This window comes from Bombyx mori, chromosome 5 (genome assembly GCF_030269925.1).
Source record: "Bombyx mori chromosome 5, ASM3026992v2".
NCBI classification, from domain to species: domain Eukaryota; kingdom Metazoa; phylum Arthropoda; class Insecta; order Lepidoptera; family Bombycidae; genus Bombyx; species Bombyx mori.
In genome coordinates this window covers 15233631-15250911 of record NC_085111.1, presented here as the reverse complement: position 1 = coordinate 15250911, position 17281 = coordinate 15233631, and the positions used below count along the sequence as shown (strand labels likewise).

The 17281-nt window shown below is 34.0% G+C and overlaps 2 protein-coding genes across 8 annotated transcripts in view; one reads left to right on the top strand and one right to left on the bottom strand.

Moving 5' to 3' along the window:
- Positions 1 to 747: 747 nt before the first annotated feature.
- On the bottom strand, positions 748 to 8382 carry LOC101736771 (proteasome inhibitor PI31 subunit). Its single transcript, XM_004929971.5, has 6 exons — positions 8045 to 8382; positions 6438 to 6587; positions 5246 to 5429; positions 3959 to 4049; positions 3010 to 3150; positions 748 to 977 (listed from the first exon to the last, which is right to left on the bottom strand). Exons 1-6 carry the CDS (start codon positions 8186 to 8188, stop codon positions 839 to 841), a joined length of 849 nt encoding a protein of 282 aa, XP_004930028.1. The 5' UTR covers positions 8189 to 8382; the 3' UTR covers positions 748 to 838.
- A 2400-nt stretch (positions 8383 to 10782) lies between these two features.
- LOC101743647 (kinesin-like protein KIF13B) overlaps positions 10783 to 17281 on the top strand; it is a 144974-nt gene continuing 138475 nt past the window's right edge. For all 7 annotated transcript variants that reach the window (XM_038011164.2, XM_062668768.1, XM_062668767.1 and 4 more), the window contains exons 1-2: positions 10783 to 11001; positions 13318 to 13405. In XM_038011164.2, the coding sequence (XP_037867092.1) occupies positions 10947 to 11001; positions 13318 to 13405 (143 nt within the window). In that variant the 5' untranslated portion in view covers positions 10783 to 10946. The remainder of the gene's footprint in view (positions 11002 to 13317; positions 13406 to 17281) is intronic.

The following is a 17281-nucleotide window of genomic DNA, read 5'->3' as shown; positions in this document are numbered from 1 at the left end:
TAGTGTAAATAATGGGAGTTTTACCCTTTAAGTAAAATTTTGTAAATCGAATATCTCTGCTTCCATATTCAGAGTAAATTAGGCGTCAAGGTCTAACGCTAGTGTAGGAAGCGTAAATGAGATTATAGTAGATTTATGCAGAGTGAAGTATGCTGGATTAAAGTGAAGTGTGGTAGTTTATGGCGCTGTTTTTTAAATTCTTCCACTTGCTATTAAGCCCCACCTTAATTCGCTCCCTTTTAGCGGACCATTTTTAATAAACCTTTTTTATTCTACATAGGTATTCTAGTAACTTCGAGATGTTATAGGTACTAGATTCACCAGGCGAGTAGGTGAGCTCACGAGGCTCTAACCTGTGCACGTCGCTAACACTAGTCCTAGCAAGAGCAGTGCTGCGCAGAGTCTACAATCGGATCGGAAATGCAATCCACTGAAAAGATCCGGCGAGAAACTCAGTGGACTGTTAGCTAAATCAGTAGTTTAGTATACTCGCCGAACCCTTCGTCGCTTGGGACAGGTTCGAGGAGAACGGTGACCGGTGCTTGAGATACCTAAAACACCGTTAGTGGATCGGGAAGATCCGAAATGACGTGTAATAATACACTGAGACAGCACTTCTACCCTCCATCATAACAAATTAAACTACTACCATTAAACAATTGTGCTACTGTTTTCGTTCACGTAATGGACGACGCCGTTTTGTGTTGTTAATGGCTTCCTGAAATATATAAATAAAAATAATTTGTGTTTAATTTAATTTGTATAACATTTTTATTACATAGATAAGTGTTTGTGTAATAGTATATATTACATTATCGCATATTCTCCAGAACACAGATTACATGAACATATTCTCATTAAAGCCTCCTGGAGGTGGAAGGTGATCAGCGTCAGGAGGTGGCCTTCTTCCCGGGATGGGTTCACCAACACCGGGGGGCGCAAACGGATCGAAACGTGCCCCCGGGGGAACCGCAGCTCTGTGAATTAATGTAATTTTTACGTAAACAAACATACAAGTATACAGTAGGTATACATTATTCTTTTACATGCTCACGACATGGGCCTGTCTATTGTGAGGTCCATTGTTGTTGATTTTGTTTCGACAATGAATGATTTTGTATTCTTGACCACGACAGCATTTATAGTTCTAACAGCTATTTATTGTTATTTTTGTTTTATTACATTTATATACATATATATAAATATACATATATATAAATATATATATCTAATAAAACAAAAGTGGTCCCAGCGAACTTTGTTCCGCCACACGGTTTGTTTCAAACACAACAACCGGTCAACTTCAAAATTCTACTATAATTAACCATAGAATATATTATGTTTAGCTGTCAGTAGCGTTTTTTTATTCCATATCAGTTGCGTTTTGTTATGCCACGTTTTATGTCACGTCCAATGGGAACGTGATAAAAAGTATCCTATGTCCTTCTCCTGGTTCTAAGCTACCTCCTCACCAATTTTCAGCCAAATCAGTTCAGCCGTTCTTGAGTTATAAATAGTGTAACTAACACGACTTTCTTTTATATATATAGATATATAAACACCCATATATAAATAGAACAGGGAATCCTAGTTTAACGGTAAATTATCATGTGTAAAAAAACCGATAAATCTATTAATTAAATAACTAATTTCTTTCTGTTTGTCAACAGATATTCTTTTTTTTGATGGATTATTTAAAAAATTTAAGAGCTATTGTGATTCCAAAAATAATTGTTATTGTTTGAAATACTTTCATTATAAAACGAAACAATCGCATAAAGATAAGATAAGAACTAAATTCATATTTTTTGTACTTAAGTTTTTTTTCCTTTAAGAGACTGACGATCCATCTTATGTTATGTGGTTGTAGAGCCCATAGATAACAACAATGTAAAAGCCGCCACCCCTATTTGCAGACATGAGTAAGTCTCAGTTTTACAATACAACGGCTGCCCCACCCCGAACGAACCGAAACTGATCACTGCTTCACGACAGAGAGTGGTGGTGCCTACCCGCGCAGGCTCAAAAGAGTAGTAGCAACTATTACATTGTACGAAATTTAAAATAATTATTTCGTTGTTGACTAATGCTAGAGGTACTGGTAGTATTGGCGACCGTCGCCTAATCTATTTCTATTTAAAAAAAACAACAATTTGAGTCATTGCTTGTTTTTTTTTTTTTTGCTTATATGGATGGACGAGCTCACAGCCAACCTGGTGTTAAGTAGTTACTGGAGCCCATAGACATCTACAACGTAAATGCGCCACTCACTTCGAGATATAAGTTCTAAGGTATCAGTATAGTTACAACGGCTACCCCACCCTTCGAACCGAAACGCATCACTGTTTCACGGCGGAAATAGGCGGGGTGGTGGTACCTACCCGTGCGGACTCCCAAGAGGTCCTACCACCAGTGATTACTTAAATAATAATTTTGCGGGTTTGATTTTTATTACACGATGTTATTCCATCACCGTGGAAGTCAATCGCGAACATTTGTTGAGTACGTATTTCATTAGAAAAATTGGTAACCGCCTGCGGGATTCGAACGCCGGTGCATCGCTACATACGAATGCACCGGACGTCTTATCCTTTAGGCCACGACGACTTAATACGATTTGCATAAGAGGTGCTTACTAAAAGTAGGTGTAGTTATTGTAAGCCCGCTTTAGTGGCTTACACAATCCTGTCTATTTCTGTCTCCAAGTATTCATATCTCAGAATAATGAAGGTGATCGTTCTTAGAATACAAACGAATACGGTCTGAGGGAACGGACACCAGTAACACATACGATCTGGTCTCTATGGGCTCATGGTTGTTCAACTTTTGTAAAAGGTATCTGTGTCAACCAGAAGCGTATGAAATAAATCAAAGAAGGTCTTCAAGAGTACTTATTGTTTACAGCCTTTTGATGGTAAACTGACATAGTCATGTGAGCGGATTTAGATGCTCATCTGTTCATCTTGTTGTTAATGAAAAATCTCAGATATGTAAGATTTTTACACAAACCTTGGCAATCCACCTGGAACACCCAGGCCTGGGTTCTCAATGTCTCGACGTGGAGCAAACGGGTTAAATATCATTCCACCCCCGAAAGGAGAGAACGGATCGAGATCTGAATGGCCAACGTTACGGCCAGGAGGAACTGCCCTGTATGAAAAATAAATTAATAATTGTCACTCATTTAACTAATATTTACTACTGGCAAACTCGTTTGTACACATCCCGGGGGCTGCATACCAAAAACAGATTAGATTAAAGCAGAGAAACCATAGTATTCTAAGTTTTTTTTAAATACAGAAGCAAATTCTGAAAATGCGTGATAAATGAACTTTTCCCCGATAATCGAAATGAGGCATTAAAGCTAAGACCGAATTTTGAAAATTCTTCCACGTTTTTACTAAAAAAGTTGCGATGATAAAGATCATATCGATATATACTTATGTATAAAATTTTATAAAAAAATATTGTTTCAGAGGTTATAAAGGAAAATCCGTAATTATATTACAATCAGGTCTTATTGTAATCGTATCCTATGTCTGTATTAACGAGTTTAAATTAATTTTTATCTGTAATGATGAAAACGTGGAACAGTTTCAAAACAGAGGTTGTATTACGACCCGATTAAAATCATTGGCAGCTGAATCTACGCAAGCATAGAGCAGAATATACAATACAGCAAACTATTAAGACGCGCACACAAGGTTCACGAACGAAGGAAGGTCATGGCTTAAGGAGAAATTGGCCCTTATGTTCCACCTGATGCGAAAATATTGCTCTAACACTATAAATCTTCAACAGCTGCCAAATGCAAGCTCGTGTATAAACCTATTTTATACCCATATTATGTCAAACAACTGTAATAGAAATATATTATTTCGAACTCATACTATCAACCTTAGATTAATTATGGGTACAAAAGATGAGCCACTAGCCCCCGAAACCGAGCATTCTTTACCATAGATCTTGTGAATCGGGATTAACTCCGGGTCTGGGTCTGGGAGGAATTCTCAGTGGATCATCTGAAGGCCTTCTAGTGTTTGAATGATCTGAAATTTTTAAACATTTGACCTTGAGATAAAAATACGGTCACGTAAATCAGCACATTGAATTTCAGGTGGACCATAAGCTGACTACAGTCAAACTTAAAAAAAACTAAATGAAATGGGAGTCGAAATGGTCGAATGCATACTGTAGCTGTTTATTGAATATTTAATAATTAAATAGCACATTTAATTTTACATGCTCCCTTATTTTATTGAGCAATTTTAACCACTTATTTTCTTATGTTATTTACAGAATTAAAATGGAAGATTGAGTTTAATTGAAGTCGTCATGAGCTTACGGAACAGACGCACACTGTACTCTCGGAGTATGTGACTCCAAGCCAGGATTCAGATCCTGTATGCAGCTACCAAGTATACTTAACAAGTGTTCACGAGCAATTTGTGTGAATAATATTGTGTAAATTTCCTCCAGCTTATATCTGTCGCAAAACAATCACGTATTTTGATTTAAAGAGTAGGATAGCTTTTGTATTAAAACTACAGACCGTTAACTAGAAAATCGTGTGTCACAGTGAGTGGCAGTACTGAAATTTATATATCTATAGGCACCGGTAGTCCTTTATCATCAACTGGGCCATAAGCACGTTCAAGCGTCTGTACAAGAAATGTTATAATCTTGAAACAGCAGTGACTGAATATCTTTTGCACGGCAAATAGGATATTCACATTTTTTTATTTTTACTCGACATAAATACATAATACTAAATTTGCTTGTGATGGTTGTTAAATTTTTGTATGGCAATATGAGAGGGGCGAGTATTATCTTTCTGCCTATTTCTGATACGCAGTAGTCTCTCAATTAAATGGTCAGTGGTTTTGCAACTTAAACCTTATGTTTTCATAGGAGTGGCAATGCTTTGTGATGTTTATAAGATGTGCCATGCAATCTAAAATAATCATGAATGTGTTTTCTACTTGACACAAAAAGTCTATTATGAAAGAAGAGTAAATTTAAAACAAAAACTTGAAACATTAATTTAATTTTTTCCTCTAAGTTCTACGTTTAGTATGTGCTAACCAAATTTTTAATATTATCTAAAAATCAAGTGTGTAGAATAGTGAAGGAGCTGTGATAAAATCAGCCAAATTGCACACTTTTTATATTCTAAAGTCTACTTAAAGCATGAGCAGTTATAAGGCTGAAAACTTATATTACAAAAATTTTGTTTAAAAATTACCTGATGCAGTCTGTGTTTCCGAAGTAGCTGTTGGCTTGTCTGTGATGCTATCAATTAGATCTCGCTTTATAACAAAAATGAAATCTTTGTAATTCGGCATCATGACGTCTATGGTTCCATTTGATTCTTTCAGTATTTCGTCTATCTTTACACCTATGTTCGTAACAGCAAGGTCTTCAGATCTCTGTACAGAGTTGAGTATTTTGTTAATCGTATGTGGAACTTCATAAGAGACAACATCAATACGGAATTTGTGGGTTGATGAAGACAAAAGAATTCATGAATTAGAAAAGGGAAAACAGATAGGTGATTTACCAACTCTCACAACATTCATTTACATACACTACTAGACTTGAAGACATTAATGACAGAAGAATGTTATTATTATGTTTTATTATTTTATTATGAACTTAAGCACACATGTTTGGTAACAAGTGAGTTCATTAGATGTCTGTCATAGACCTTTCATACTTTAGTGATGTCTATTTTTATACAAACTGCACTTAGCAATCCTTTTATTAAAAAAATAACAGGTACCCTCACTAATACATTACAGTTATTTATTGTTACTTGTAAACTATTAACCTTTGGTATTGGAGAATGGATCACTAATTTACACCAGTTATCTGCAGTAGCATGGTGTGATTTTTTAATGCACTAGATAGAGGATAGATTGAAAAGAAGTTTAGGGACACATCTACTAATCTATTAGATAGTTGGTTATCATATGTTGAGTTACATTTTCTAACTAAAACATTTGTTATCTTTTAAATAGCATCATAGAAACTTTCTATATCGTTTCAATATTTTTGCCTAGTTTGATTTTAATTTTTAATACTTACTAATATTTATCGTCAGCATTGAGAAAACTGTTTTTTCTTTTAGTTATGTAACAGAGCCCATAAATATAAAAATTTGTAAATACAGCCACCCACCCAGCATCAAATCAAAATGTATTACTGCTATACTGCAGAAATAGACAGGTTGATGGTCCCTATTCTTGTAGGCTCTCAATTTTACTTCACGCGTGTTTGATTTTTATTATTTCATGTTATTCCTTTAAGCCTTTAGATTTTTGAATGTCATTTGTATTATTAAACATGAAGTTTATTCATAAATGCTCAGAAGCATGTAACTTATTTTAGAACTCAGAAGAGTGTAACATAAAACTTGTTACTAGTTTCATAATTACCATTAAATTTACAATTAAATTTCCATCAGTGTTTAAGCCATGTAGAATATAGAGTTTAGATTCGAGAACATATCTTATTCTGTAGTTCTCAGTGTCGTTCCATCCTTCAGGAAGTAGCTCACTTTTAGGTTCATCGCCAGTGATTGTTCTCTGAAATGAAATATTTAATGGCTTTAAACGACAGTAAATTCTTGTTCATTTTTTTAAATATAAAAGCATTATTTATTAAATTGTTTAAAATTCTATCAAAATTTCAGATTACTGTTTATTTACAAAAATAATAGTGCATGTCTTGGTCTCAGCATTGTATTGTATTGTTATGGTATTTCATAAATCACATGCTATCTCCCTTTTAAGATTCAAATCATTATAGTTAGTGACTACTCAGATAACATTAACTGTTTGGATCAGACCTCATAAAAAAATTGCAAGGATATTTTATAGTGATATTTATAGAAACAGATTTTTGGCACATCTATAATATTAAAAACTAAAGATACAGGACGAAAGTTTTCCTACATTTTTAGTCATTTGTTTTATTTATTTGGCCCTTACATTTACACTTCGTTTTATACATTGATTGTGTATGATTACTTATGTATAAAAGATATACATATAATTATGTATTTGATTGTATTTTGTTAAGTATAAGCACATTAAGCACTGTTTAAGTCTCGTTATACAGCGTAACCTAATTTACTGTCAGAAAACTTTTGAATTAGGTCAAATTCTCTTTGGACTTCGTATTCAGGTTGTTTGTTATGCTTGACTTTTACATTATTATTAGCCTGCACACACAAAAAAAAGTCATTACTTTCAAGTCTTTTTGAATGTCTGTAATGTTGTATATGTAATATATAGCACAGCTAAGGATAGGCAGAGCTAGCACAGGATATTCCAGAAGAGAGTAATTAAGGAAGACCACAACCCTCAATATTAAGGATTACCAATGTGATGAGGATAATGCTGTAGTTCACAAAGTATAATTAGAGATAAACTCATTATATTCCGCTATGACATTGTCAGCCTTCTTCTTCTGAATTCTTTTGCTTTTCTCCACTACTTGTAAAGCACATATTTTTTGAGCTCGGATATATCAGTTTAGAAAAGTAATTAGCAGAGCTTGCTTTAATTTAGTGCCTTAGTAGGCGCCACCAACATATGGTAAGTGGTTACCCTCACTCATGGATGTCAGCAACGCCAGGGGCATGGCCAAGTTGCTGTTTAAGCACTGGCATTGGCCTGTCCAAAGATGATGGACACTACTCACGATCTAGTGGAACATAGGTATTACCTTCGAAAGATACATTCTAATTTGAAGAGACGAAAAAAACAGATCATCAGTACTTTACCTTATTGTAATAGGGCTCAAAAATCAATACAAATGAAATCTATTTTAAATTTTGTGTTTATAAACAAAATGAACATTAAAGGTCCATTGGTATCATTGAAGGGACGCTGAATCTGCTGATTAATTAATTCCACTATAATTTCAGTAGATATACTGTTTACGTGTTTTGTTGTTTTAAACGACGCATTTTATATCGTATATAACTAAAAATTAGTAATGTGAATTGTAAGAATTCCTTGTTTGATTTTATTATTACCTCATCACTTAAGCCGATGCTTCGAAAACCCCTCCTTGTTAAATTCCAGTGAATAAAAGCAATTATTATGTCAGACTGTTTTTTTATATCCCTCTCAATTGTTTTGAATGTTAAATCCCAGCCAAACAGCGGGTCTGATGCCATTTTGACTATAATAAATGTCCACTATGGTAGCTATATTTGATAGAAACACTTGTTAAATCCGTTCAAAGTATTTCAAGACAGCTGAGTTGTTGTGATAACTTCAAAAAAATGGTTCCCCTATGTTTTGTATCATATGTTCAAGCAATAGACATGCAATACAAACAGGGATGACGATTCGAGATCGATTAATCGAAGAAACGATTTCTCGAGCCAAAAAATTTTTTTAAATCGATATGTAGTTCTGAATCGATTCAGTGAATCACCCTTGAAAATCGACATTCGATTTTTTTCAGTTTTGGTAAAAACCATAAAATTATTCCCAATTAAGAATTTGAATTAATTTTTCAACCAATAAATAATCAGTGACCATATTTTTGCGATAATTCGATACTCAGTTAACTTTACACTTTTTTGATTCCATCTCTTTTAATACTTATTAATATAATAATATTATATAATTGAAGTGAAACTTCCTTATCGGCGTTGGAAAAAAATTTACCGTCACATTTTTCGGTTACGCGTCACTTTTTTCCGTTACGCGCCATCTGTTTTGTATTCATGTCTATGATAATAAAATCCTTTTGTTTAAACTTTATCTAATTTAACTTTTTTGTATTCATGTCTATGATAATAAAATCCTTTTGTTTAAACTTTATCTAATTTAACTTTATTTAACCAATTTCTAGAAAGTTGCATGTAGATCATTTTTCGAAAAATAAGGCCATAAACAAGTTTCACTTCTTACGTGTGTACACTAGTACACGCACACATTTTTTATAATATAGAGGATAGAGGATTGGTTGAATGTACCCGTAATATTACGGTGTTGTAGGTGACAAATACACTTATAAAATAAATGTATTCTTTTAAGCCTGAACTGATACTTTGATAATTAAAAAAAGAAAATTCTATATGTCGGTGGCGGATTAAAGGTCCAGGGCGCCCTAGGCAATCACTTTACTGGCGCCCCTGTACCGGCCATAAAGGGCCCTCATAATACTATAAATTTTAACTAGTTGTTTTTGCAATTACGATGACGTTGTATCATCAAACACTAGACTTTAGTAGACAGGGACCCTTGTACTTACGCTAATGTGCGAATGAAATACAAACAAACCCGCAATATTGCTTAATACGAGTATATCGATGCTTGTGCAATATCATCTATTATAGATTTAGATTATAGATCAGCATTTAGTTCTTAATCGTCGATATCTTATTTTCTTAATTCGTTTAAAAATTCTGAGCTCGCGACCCCTTGTAACTACACGCCCTTAAGCACGTGCCTAGTTTGCCTTATGGATAATCCACCTCTGATTATTGTCATTATCGAATTCCCTGAGCTAAACAACTCCGTGATTTTACTGATAAGAGATCATTTATTATGTCATATCATATATTACATTGTAAATGCAAACTTATAAAAAATCCATTTTTAAGGAATCGATCTTTTGGACCTCGAGTTTTTTGTGAATCGATTTATTAGGTTACGATTTGAATATATTTAAAAATCGATCTTTTTCGTCAAGAATCGCCATCCCTAAATACAAATACAACGCAGAATCTATGAGTAGAGAATCTTGTTTATATGTGTATTATTATCTATGGTAGAGAAATCGCTAACTCACGCCGTTGTAGGTACATATTAACTCCATGCTCACGCCTAAACCTTAGATCTTTCTTGATTTGTCTATTTGCTAAGGCAAAGGGATCGGTAATTCAAATGAAAAAACAGTGAAGAATTTGAAAACTGAAACGGAACAAGAAAAATGAGATGCATTAATAAGAAATTGATTATGAAACTAAGCGATATGAAATGAAATTGAAGACAACACCGAGCATCAATGAAATAGTTTAAATTTAGTAATTCAGTGGACTCTTTGAGTTTACCCGAGAAACAATGCCTAGTCACTAGTGACTATTTTATTAGTGTTCACACTTGTGCATGTGCAAAGATGATAAACAAGTTAAAAACCACAATTCAAACGGTTTAATTATATGTTTTTTATTGCATCTAAACTCTAGCTCCTCACACACAACGTGGAAATATATTAAACTAAATTAGTCAATTATGAAACGTAGTTTGCTAAAAGCTTGTAAATGTAGACAGTGGCTCTTACTTAATTCTTGTTATTTGTCTTTATGGTATAGCAATAAACCTTCCAAGACAGTCTCAGATTACGACATAAACATAGAAAAACCATTCATGTTAAAGATAAAACGTTTTTCGTCATTTTTCACTCGAGATGTCTACCATAACTTTATACATACATATTTATGTACGGAGTATTTTTTAAATGCTTAATATGAGACTATAAGTCTCAAACAACCAAATTTCTAGTTCTTGAAATTTTTATGTCAGCTCTATTTTAAAATTTGTTTCAAAAGCCCGCCAAAAAACTGTCAATCGAATGGCCAATTGCGAAAACCGATTTTAAACGGAAAATAATTTTGTAACTATTTTTGTTGAGAAAATCAAACTGGTAACTTTATAAATTTATTTTAAGATCTAGCCTTGAAATTTTCACAAAATTACGATTTTGACAACGGTTTTTCGTTACCGGTTAGTAACTGAACATGCATGCATTTATTCGTAAAAACAATATGGCCGACAGTGTCATTCCGGGGACGTCGTGATCGTAACGTGAAATAATGAATTTTGTAATTCTAGAATATGGGTGAATATGTGCAGTAAACTTCTTTACTATCGTGAAAAAAGTGTTGTGTTTTGATTCTATTTGTGTAATTTGTGTGCAAAATGGCGTCGGATAAGATAAAAGTCGCGGTTCGTGTTCGTCCTTTTAACAGGCGAGGTAAGTTAGTTTCATATTGCATATAAATAAAGAAATCGCTATCGTACAGGTGACCGTATATGCTTTTATCTCTCTATATAATGGCCTCTATAATCACGATAAATATTACTATAGAATGTAATCAGTTAAATATTTATGTAGGTAGCACTTAGTTAGGAAAAGTAGTATTTTTTCTTGCTTACTAATCTAGATCAATTGTTACAAATATAAAAAGTAGTTACGTAGACAATAGACACATTTATTTTATTTCATTTCAAACTTTCGGTTTTTAGAATTTGAACTTTCATATATCTTTAAAAATTTTAATATATCTTCAACCACTAATAAACTATTAAACCCACTCTGATAATATTTTTATAAAAAAAATCTCAACATTAAATTTAAATTTTTTTGGAAATGTTTACAGTAAAATGCATCAGCATGTATGTGCAAGCTTTTAATTTACAGAATCAATAGGTAACAATAAAAAGAAGTAAGTTCACATATAGTAGTATAAATATTAGATTTTTGCAAAAAAAAAAAAACAGTAAATTTTACAATGAACTGCTTCAAGTCAAATGCTAAACATGTTTCAATAACAAAAAACCTTTCTTTCTATCTTGTTTTATCACACTAAATGCTACAAATACCAATAAGTATTTTATTCATAACTTAAACAGCAAGTTGAATTCTACGGTTTTAAGAGGGCCTTCAATAACATTATATTTATCATCTTTAACAGTTTATGGGAAGACACTTTGTTAATGTAGGCTTTAGAAGCACAAAATTTATCACTTACACATTTCATAAAACTTACACTTTTAGATGTACACTGCTTAGATTTTTAAAGCCTTTCTTCAGTATCTTCATTCAACATTTAAAGTGATAGGACATTGACAATTTACAAAATTTATATATTTTTATGTAGATTAGATTGTAGCAAATAAATTTTAAGTACTTCTGTAAATAGAATGGCAGTTTGCAAATTCAAATCTATTTTTTACATGTAATCTATTCTATATCTATATAGTACAGTTATTGCTAGGTAGCATGAATTCACAAATAAATAGGAAACAACCTAGTAATTAATATTATTTGTGGTAGAGCATCTTGAGAGTCTGCCTGGATTATACCACTGAATACTGACTATTTATTTTTGTTGCCAAACAGCTATGTGGTTTGCTTTTGAATGCCAGTTAAACTGTTATTTCAATGCAGTTACATGAGACTTACACTTTGTGTCTCGGGGTAGGTGGGGTCATTATTATTTTTTATTTTTTATAAATTCATTTACTTATTAGAATCTTGTTGGCTTTTCTTCAATTAACGCGCTTGATGAAAATAAGGACTAATAACCTTTTATTTATTTAAAAAAGTATTGCCACATCACAAACATTTAACATTGAAAATAACTTCAACTATTTAATTTATGGCCTGATGCATGTGACAATAATGGCGTACATAACATACCTTTAACTAATACTAATTGAACAACTAATACCCTAAAAATCAACCATATTTAAAATTTGTAATTAATTTTTTTTTGCCGAACATAATTCAGAGTCAGTAAAACAGTTTGATTTGAGGTGACATTGCAAAACGGGATTGGAAGCAGCGTGCCGTGGACGCGCCGGTCGACCTCGCGTTAAGTCATTATTATGGTGGTCCATTTGTTTTCGCGCAGACGATAAAACAGTATTAAGCACGTATTGACCGTTTGAAACCACGCTCGTTGTGAATGAACTTGACTTAGATGATAAAGCTAAATTCAATAAGACAAAAACATACAAGTAAAGTAGCGACAGGAGATCGCGCTAAGTCCGCGTAGGATATGTTATGACCAGGTGTGAACTCGTTATGTTTCTGCACCAAGCTTTAGGATGCCAATTCAATAGGCGTAGTATTAAGGTCCATAAAAGCCCATGGTTTTATTAATTTTCGTCATCACAGAAACCAATGTTTCCAGAATATTAAAATTAAGAAAAAATGTCGTAATAATACTGGGTTGGTTTTAAAATACATACACTGAATGAACTCAAGACTACAAATTTCTCTGAATTTAGGTATACACTGAATGCTAAGAACGATGTTCGACTTAACTGAAATCAATACAACGACAAATTAAGAGTTTGTTAGAATTAACACATCAATTAATCTTCCGTAAACCGCTGATTTGAAGAAAAGAAATTAATTTGGATCAATAAAAAATATAGCCTTCTAATGCACACAGTTTTTATGTGTTCAGATTGTCCAATGTTCATAAGCGACTCACAAACGAGATTTCTTATTTAACTAATTCGTATCTCGTAATTTCATTACATTAAAATTTTGTTACAGAACTCGAACTCGGCACACAATGCGTGGTGGAAATGGAAAATCAGCAGACCGTCTTACAATATCCAGTCTCGTCACACGAAAAAGAAAGGTAAACGAATCGACGCATTCAATTTTGTTCCTAGTCGTCCAGAATTATGATTCGAAATGTCTTAGAAAAATGTTGAATTATAATACATTTTTCGTAAATGTACTTTGAATAAATCTGGATATTTTCTGATATTAAAGACATTATTTTATTGTTTTAATTACATTCAAGACTTTTAAGCTATTGCATAGATTTTATCGCGGGCCTTGAGAGCGGAATCATGAAATTCCGTAACGAAAACAACCTTCCACCCCTCACTACGTCTACTATGTAGCTCGCGTTCAACACATTCACACTTTGCGCTTGTGTAGTGTTTAAAGTAAGAAGTCTAAACACCGATTTATGTACTATCAAAATATGTGATATAATTTCGTGGGTAACACAACGGTAGCGCGATTTAGCTTTTCGTAAGCGCCTTCTATCGGCGACAAATGGAATTGTAAAATAGAAAAATCACATTACAATGCGTTGGGCGTGCCATTTTCTATCGCTTAGTCGAAGAATTTTATTACTACTCTTACTACTCATTCAGTGATTGGAGTGGCATTAAAAATAAACTAGCTAAACCGTTGATTCTAGGAATGAGAGTTAGAACCAACATCCAAAGGCGTGTGTCTATCCCATGTAGCGCCCTCTAGTGAGTGCGCGGTCAAAATGGAATACTCACAATGTAGCAGATTCATTGAAAGTTAGCCCACTGAGTTTCTCGCCGGATCTTATTTTATTGTTGTTTTAATATTAATTTACCGCGGCAGTCTCCGAGTGCCACACGTCTTTTTGTTAAAAGCAAGTTCCTCTGCATTTCCTGTCCGGCATAGTTGGATTAGCCGTTTAGGCTACCAATGATTGGGTAGGGGAAAAAACTGAATTAATTATTTTCCTTCAGTTATGTACATCTGTCCTCTATCATTTCCAGCTGTCCGCTACGTATAATTGTCTATTAATTTTGATATCAATATATTCCGTAGGGACGTTAATATGTTTGCGGTTTCATCTATCCTGCCCTAGTTAAAATACGCGAGTAATTTACTTTTGGTACGTTCCGCTCGTGAAGTTTTCGCTTTGTTTTGTAAATAATACGATTCGGCCATTTCCGTATTTTAAGCACGAACATTGCAAGTCTTCGTTTGCAATAGAAGTAATAAATTGTTTGCTTCAATTTTACTGTACCATGATTTCACTGCAGTATCATGTCATTCAGTTTCTAAAAAAATCAATAGTCTTTGTTTTTCAATTCTGCATATATTATATTCAAAAATATATTATTTAACCTAAGTGTACCCTTTTGTACTTAAGTGTATTAAAAAAACCGTTCGTTTTCGAGCCTGTGTTATTTGAGATGCTCTAATAATCATGTTGCTTGGAAATCTTGCGCAAGTAATGCAAGTTTGCAGCGAACATACCGAAAAAATGGAAACCGACCTATGGTAAAACAAAACATTAAGTTGATATTTTGGTTTATAAATAGAAACGTGCATGCATTTCGGTTCATTTAAGAGCTAGAGGGAGAAGTATCAAGGTTTGTCCTCGTCTGGTTGTTGTTTTTTCGTTTGGACCCCTTAATCAGAAATAACTCCGTCTAAGAAAAATTTAAGAATCTCATTTGTTAAATTCCTGTTGTTTGGTTGCATACCGCATATTATGCAAATAATGCCGTTTTGTGTTGCGATAAAACATGTTTATTTTGCGGAATAGTATTGAAAAATATCTTGACTTTGACATGGTTAAGTAGTTTGTTATGCGGAATATAAACGGGTAGAATTGCATTACTGAGTTTACGTAAATCTTGAAAATGATCGTCGCTTTTTCTTATCGAGCCCACAAATGTGCTAGTCTTGTTGCTATCCCTAGTTGAGTCAGTGGGCTGTGTCTATGGGTTAATGCGTTAATTAATGGGAATTATTGAAAGAGCAAACCAGCGGACCACTTAGCGCTGCACTACACCACGCAACTGACCGGAACCGATGAAGGCTGGCAGTCGACAAGCTGAAACGGAGTCACGATCCTCAGTAATGAGGGAGCGATAGAGAAGAAGAAGAAAATAATGGGAATTAACCAATAGACACAGCCCACTGAGTTTCTCGCCGGATCTTCTCAGTGGGTCGCGTTTCCGATCCGATGTTAGATTCTGCGAAGCAGTGCTCTTACCAGGGCCAGTATTGGCAACACTTCAGTCTGAGCCCCATGAGCTCACCTACATGAAATGAACCTAAATGAAATAGCCTCTCAAGACTATCAGCATAGGTAGGAAAAAAAAGTTGAGTTAACGCTATCAATAAGAGTTCAATAGAAACGCAACAGTGTACGAGTATATGCTTTAATAATAAAAATAACATTACTGATATTGCGAATAAATAAAGCAGCATAGCAAAGTGATACTCCGCAGTTCAATGATCTAATTACAAACTCGATCGTATTTGTCTCGAAAGAGTTCTGTTAAAACCAGTTTCTTTAATCTAAAGTATAAACATATTGAATATTTAGTTACTGGTTACATTTGGTTTTATTTTTATGGTTGCTAGGACATCTTGTGAGTCCGCACGGGTAGACCACCCTGCCTATTTCTGCCGTGAAGCAGTAATGTGTTTCGGTTTGAAGGGAGGGGCACCCGTTGTACTGTAAAAAATGAGACCTAAGAACTCATGACTCGAAGTGGGTGGCGGCATTTACGTCTTAGGTGTCTATGAGCCCCGTTAACCATTTAACGAGGTGGGCCGTGAGCTCCTCCACCCATCTAAGCAATAAAAAGTGCAAAATGTGCATAAAGATTTAGTTCTACTTAGTTCTTGGACCGTATCTATCGCACAGACTGAATTATAGAGAAATTACTGGGAAGGATTTTTACCTTTTAAAATTTTACCACTCTCATTTATTTTACAAGAAACAAAATACATCAATTATAAAATTAACTACAACAGTAAGCAAAAACAGGTCTTATCGTCACGTGTACATTTTACAGGGCCTTGACCTTTGTTATGAGTTTTGGTTCTTTACTATGGCCGTTATAAGAACACCGAAGGCCATACAGCTAGTTACAGAGGAGGCTATCATACATTGAGCGACGACGAAGACATTAGTGCTTACCTCTAAATGGACTGCCTCCTGTAGGTCTCATATCCTATGGGTAAAGCCAGTTTCCAAATGACATAAAAACATATACTCAGTAACAAGGAGCGGTTTGAATGTGTCTATGGGATTGTTGATGTCTAATGGGGAAGTAGGTATATACTTCTACTTATACTTTACTAGGTATATATAATAATAATAGCGACCCGCCCTCCCTTCGCTTCGAAAACATGAAATTTTATTATTGATTATTTACGACATCACATTAGAAACCTAAAAAATAACAGTATTTATCCACTATTTAATGGATGTATATTATACATATAAACCTTCCTCTTCAATCACGCTATCTATTAAAAAAACTGCAACAAAATCCGTTGCGTAGTTTTAAAGATTTAAGCATACATATAGGGACAGAGAAAACAACTTTGTTTTATAGTATGTAGTGATGCATTTTCAGTAATTCCCTTTGGACGGTTATTAATAGTACCTACATATTACTTCCGGTGGTGTAGCGATTCAGCGATTCACGTAATGAATAGTTAAAACGAGGAGGTGCGTGTTGAACGATCAGGCATGCGATTTGATTGTCGTGTCGTATCGATTGACCTAAATGCTTGCCACACCAAAAAAATATATTTTGTTAATAAACAGCCAAGTATAATTTCATGCAATAAAATTATCACCAACTAGCTGACCCGGCAGACTTTGTAGTGCCTCAATCGATAAATAAAAGACCTAAACTTTTGTATAAAATAAACTTAGAACAAACAAAAGGAATCCGTCCGACGGGGGACACATCAAAGGAAAAAC

Coding starts and splice junctions, on each gene's coding strand:
- LOC101736771 (XM_004929971.5), bottom strand. CDS start 8,188: ATGGCATCAGACCCGCTGTTTGGCTGGGATTTAACATTCAAAACAATT. Junction 5,430..6,437: donor ATTTAATTGTAAATTTAATG/GTAATTATGAAA, acceptor AACTCTGTACAG/AGATCTGAAGACCTTGCTGT. Junction 978..3,009: donor GTTCCAGGTGGATTGCCAAG/GTTTGTGTAAAA, acceptor ATTAATTCACAG/AGCTGCGGTTCCCCCGGGGG.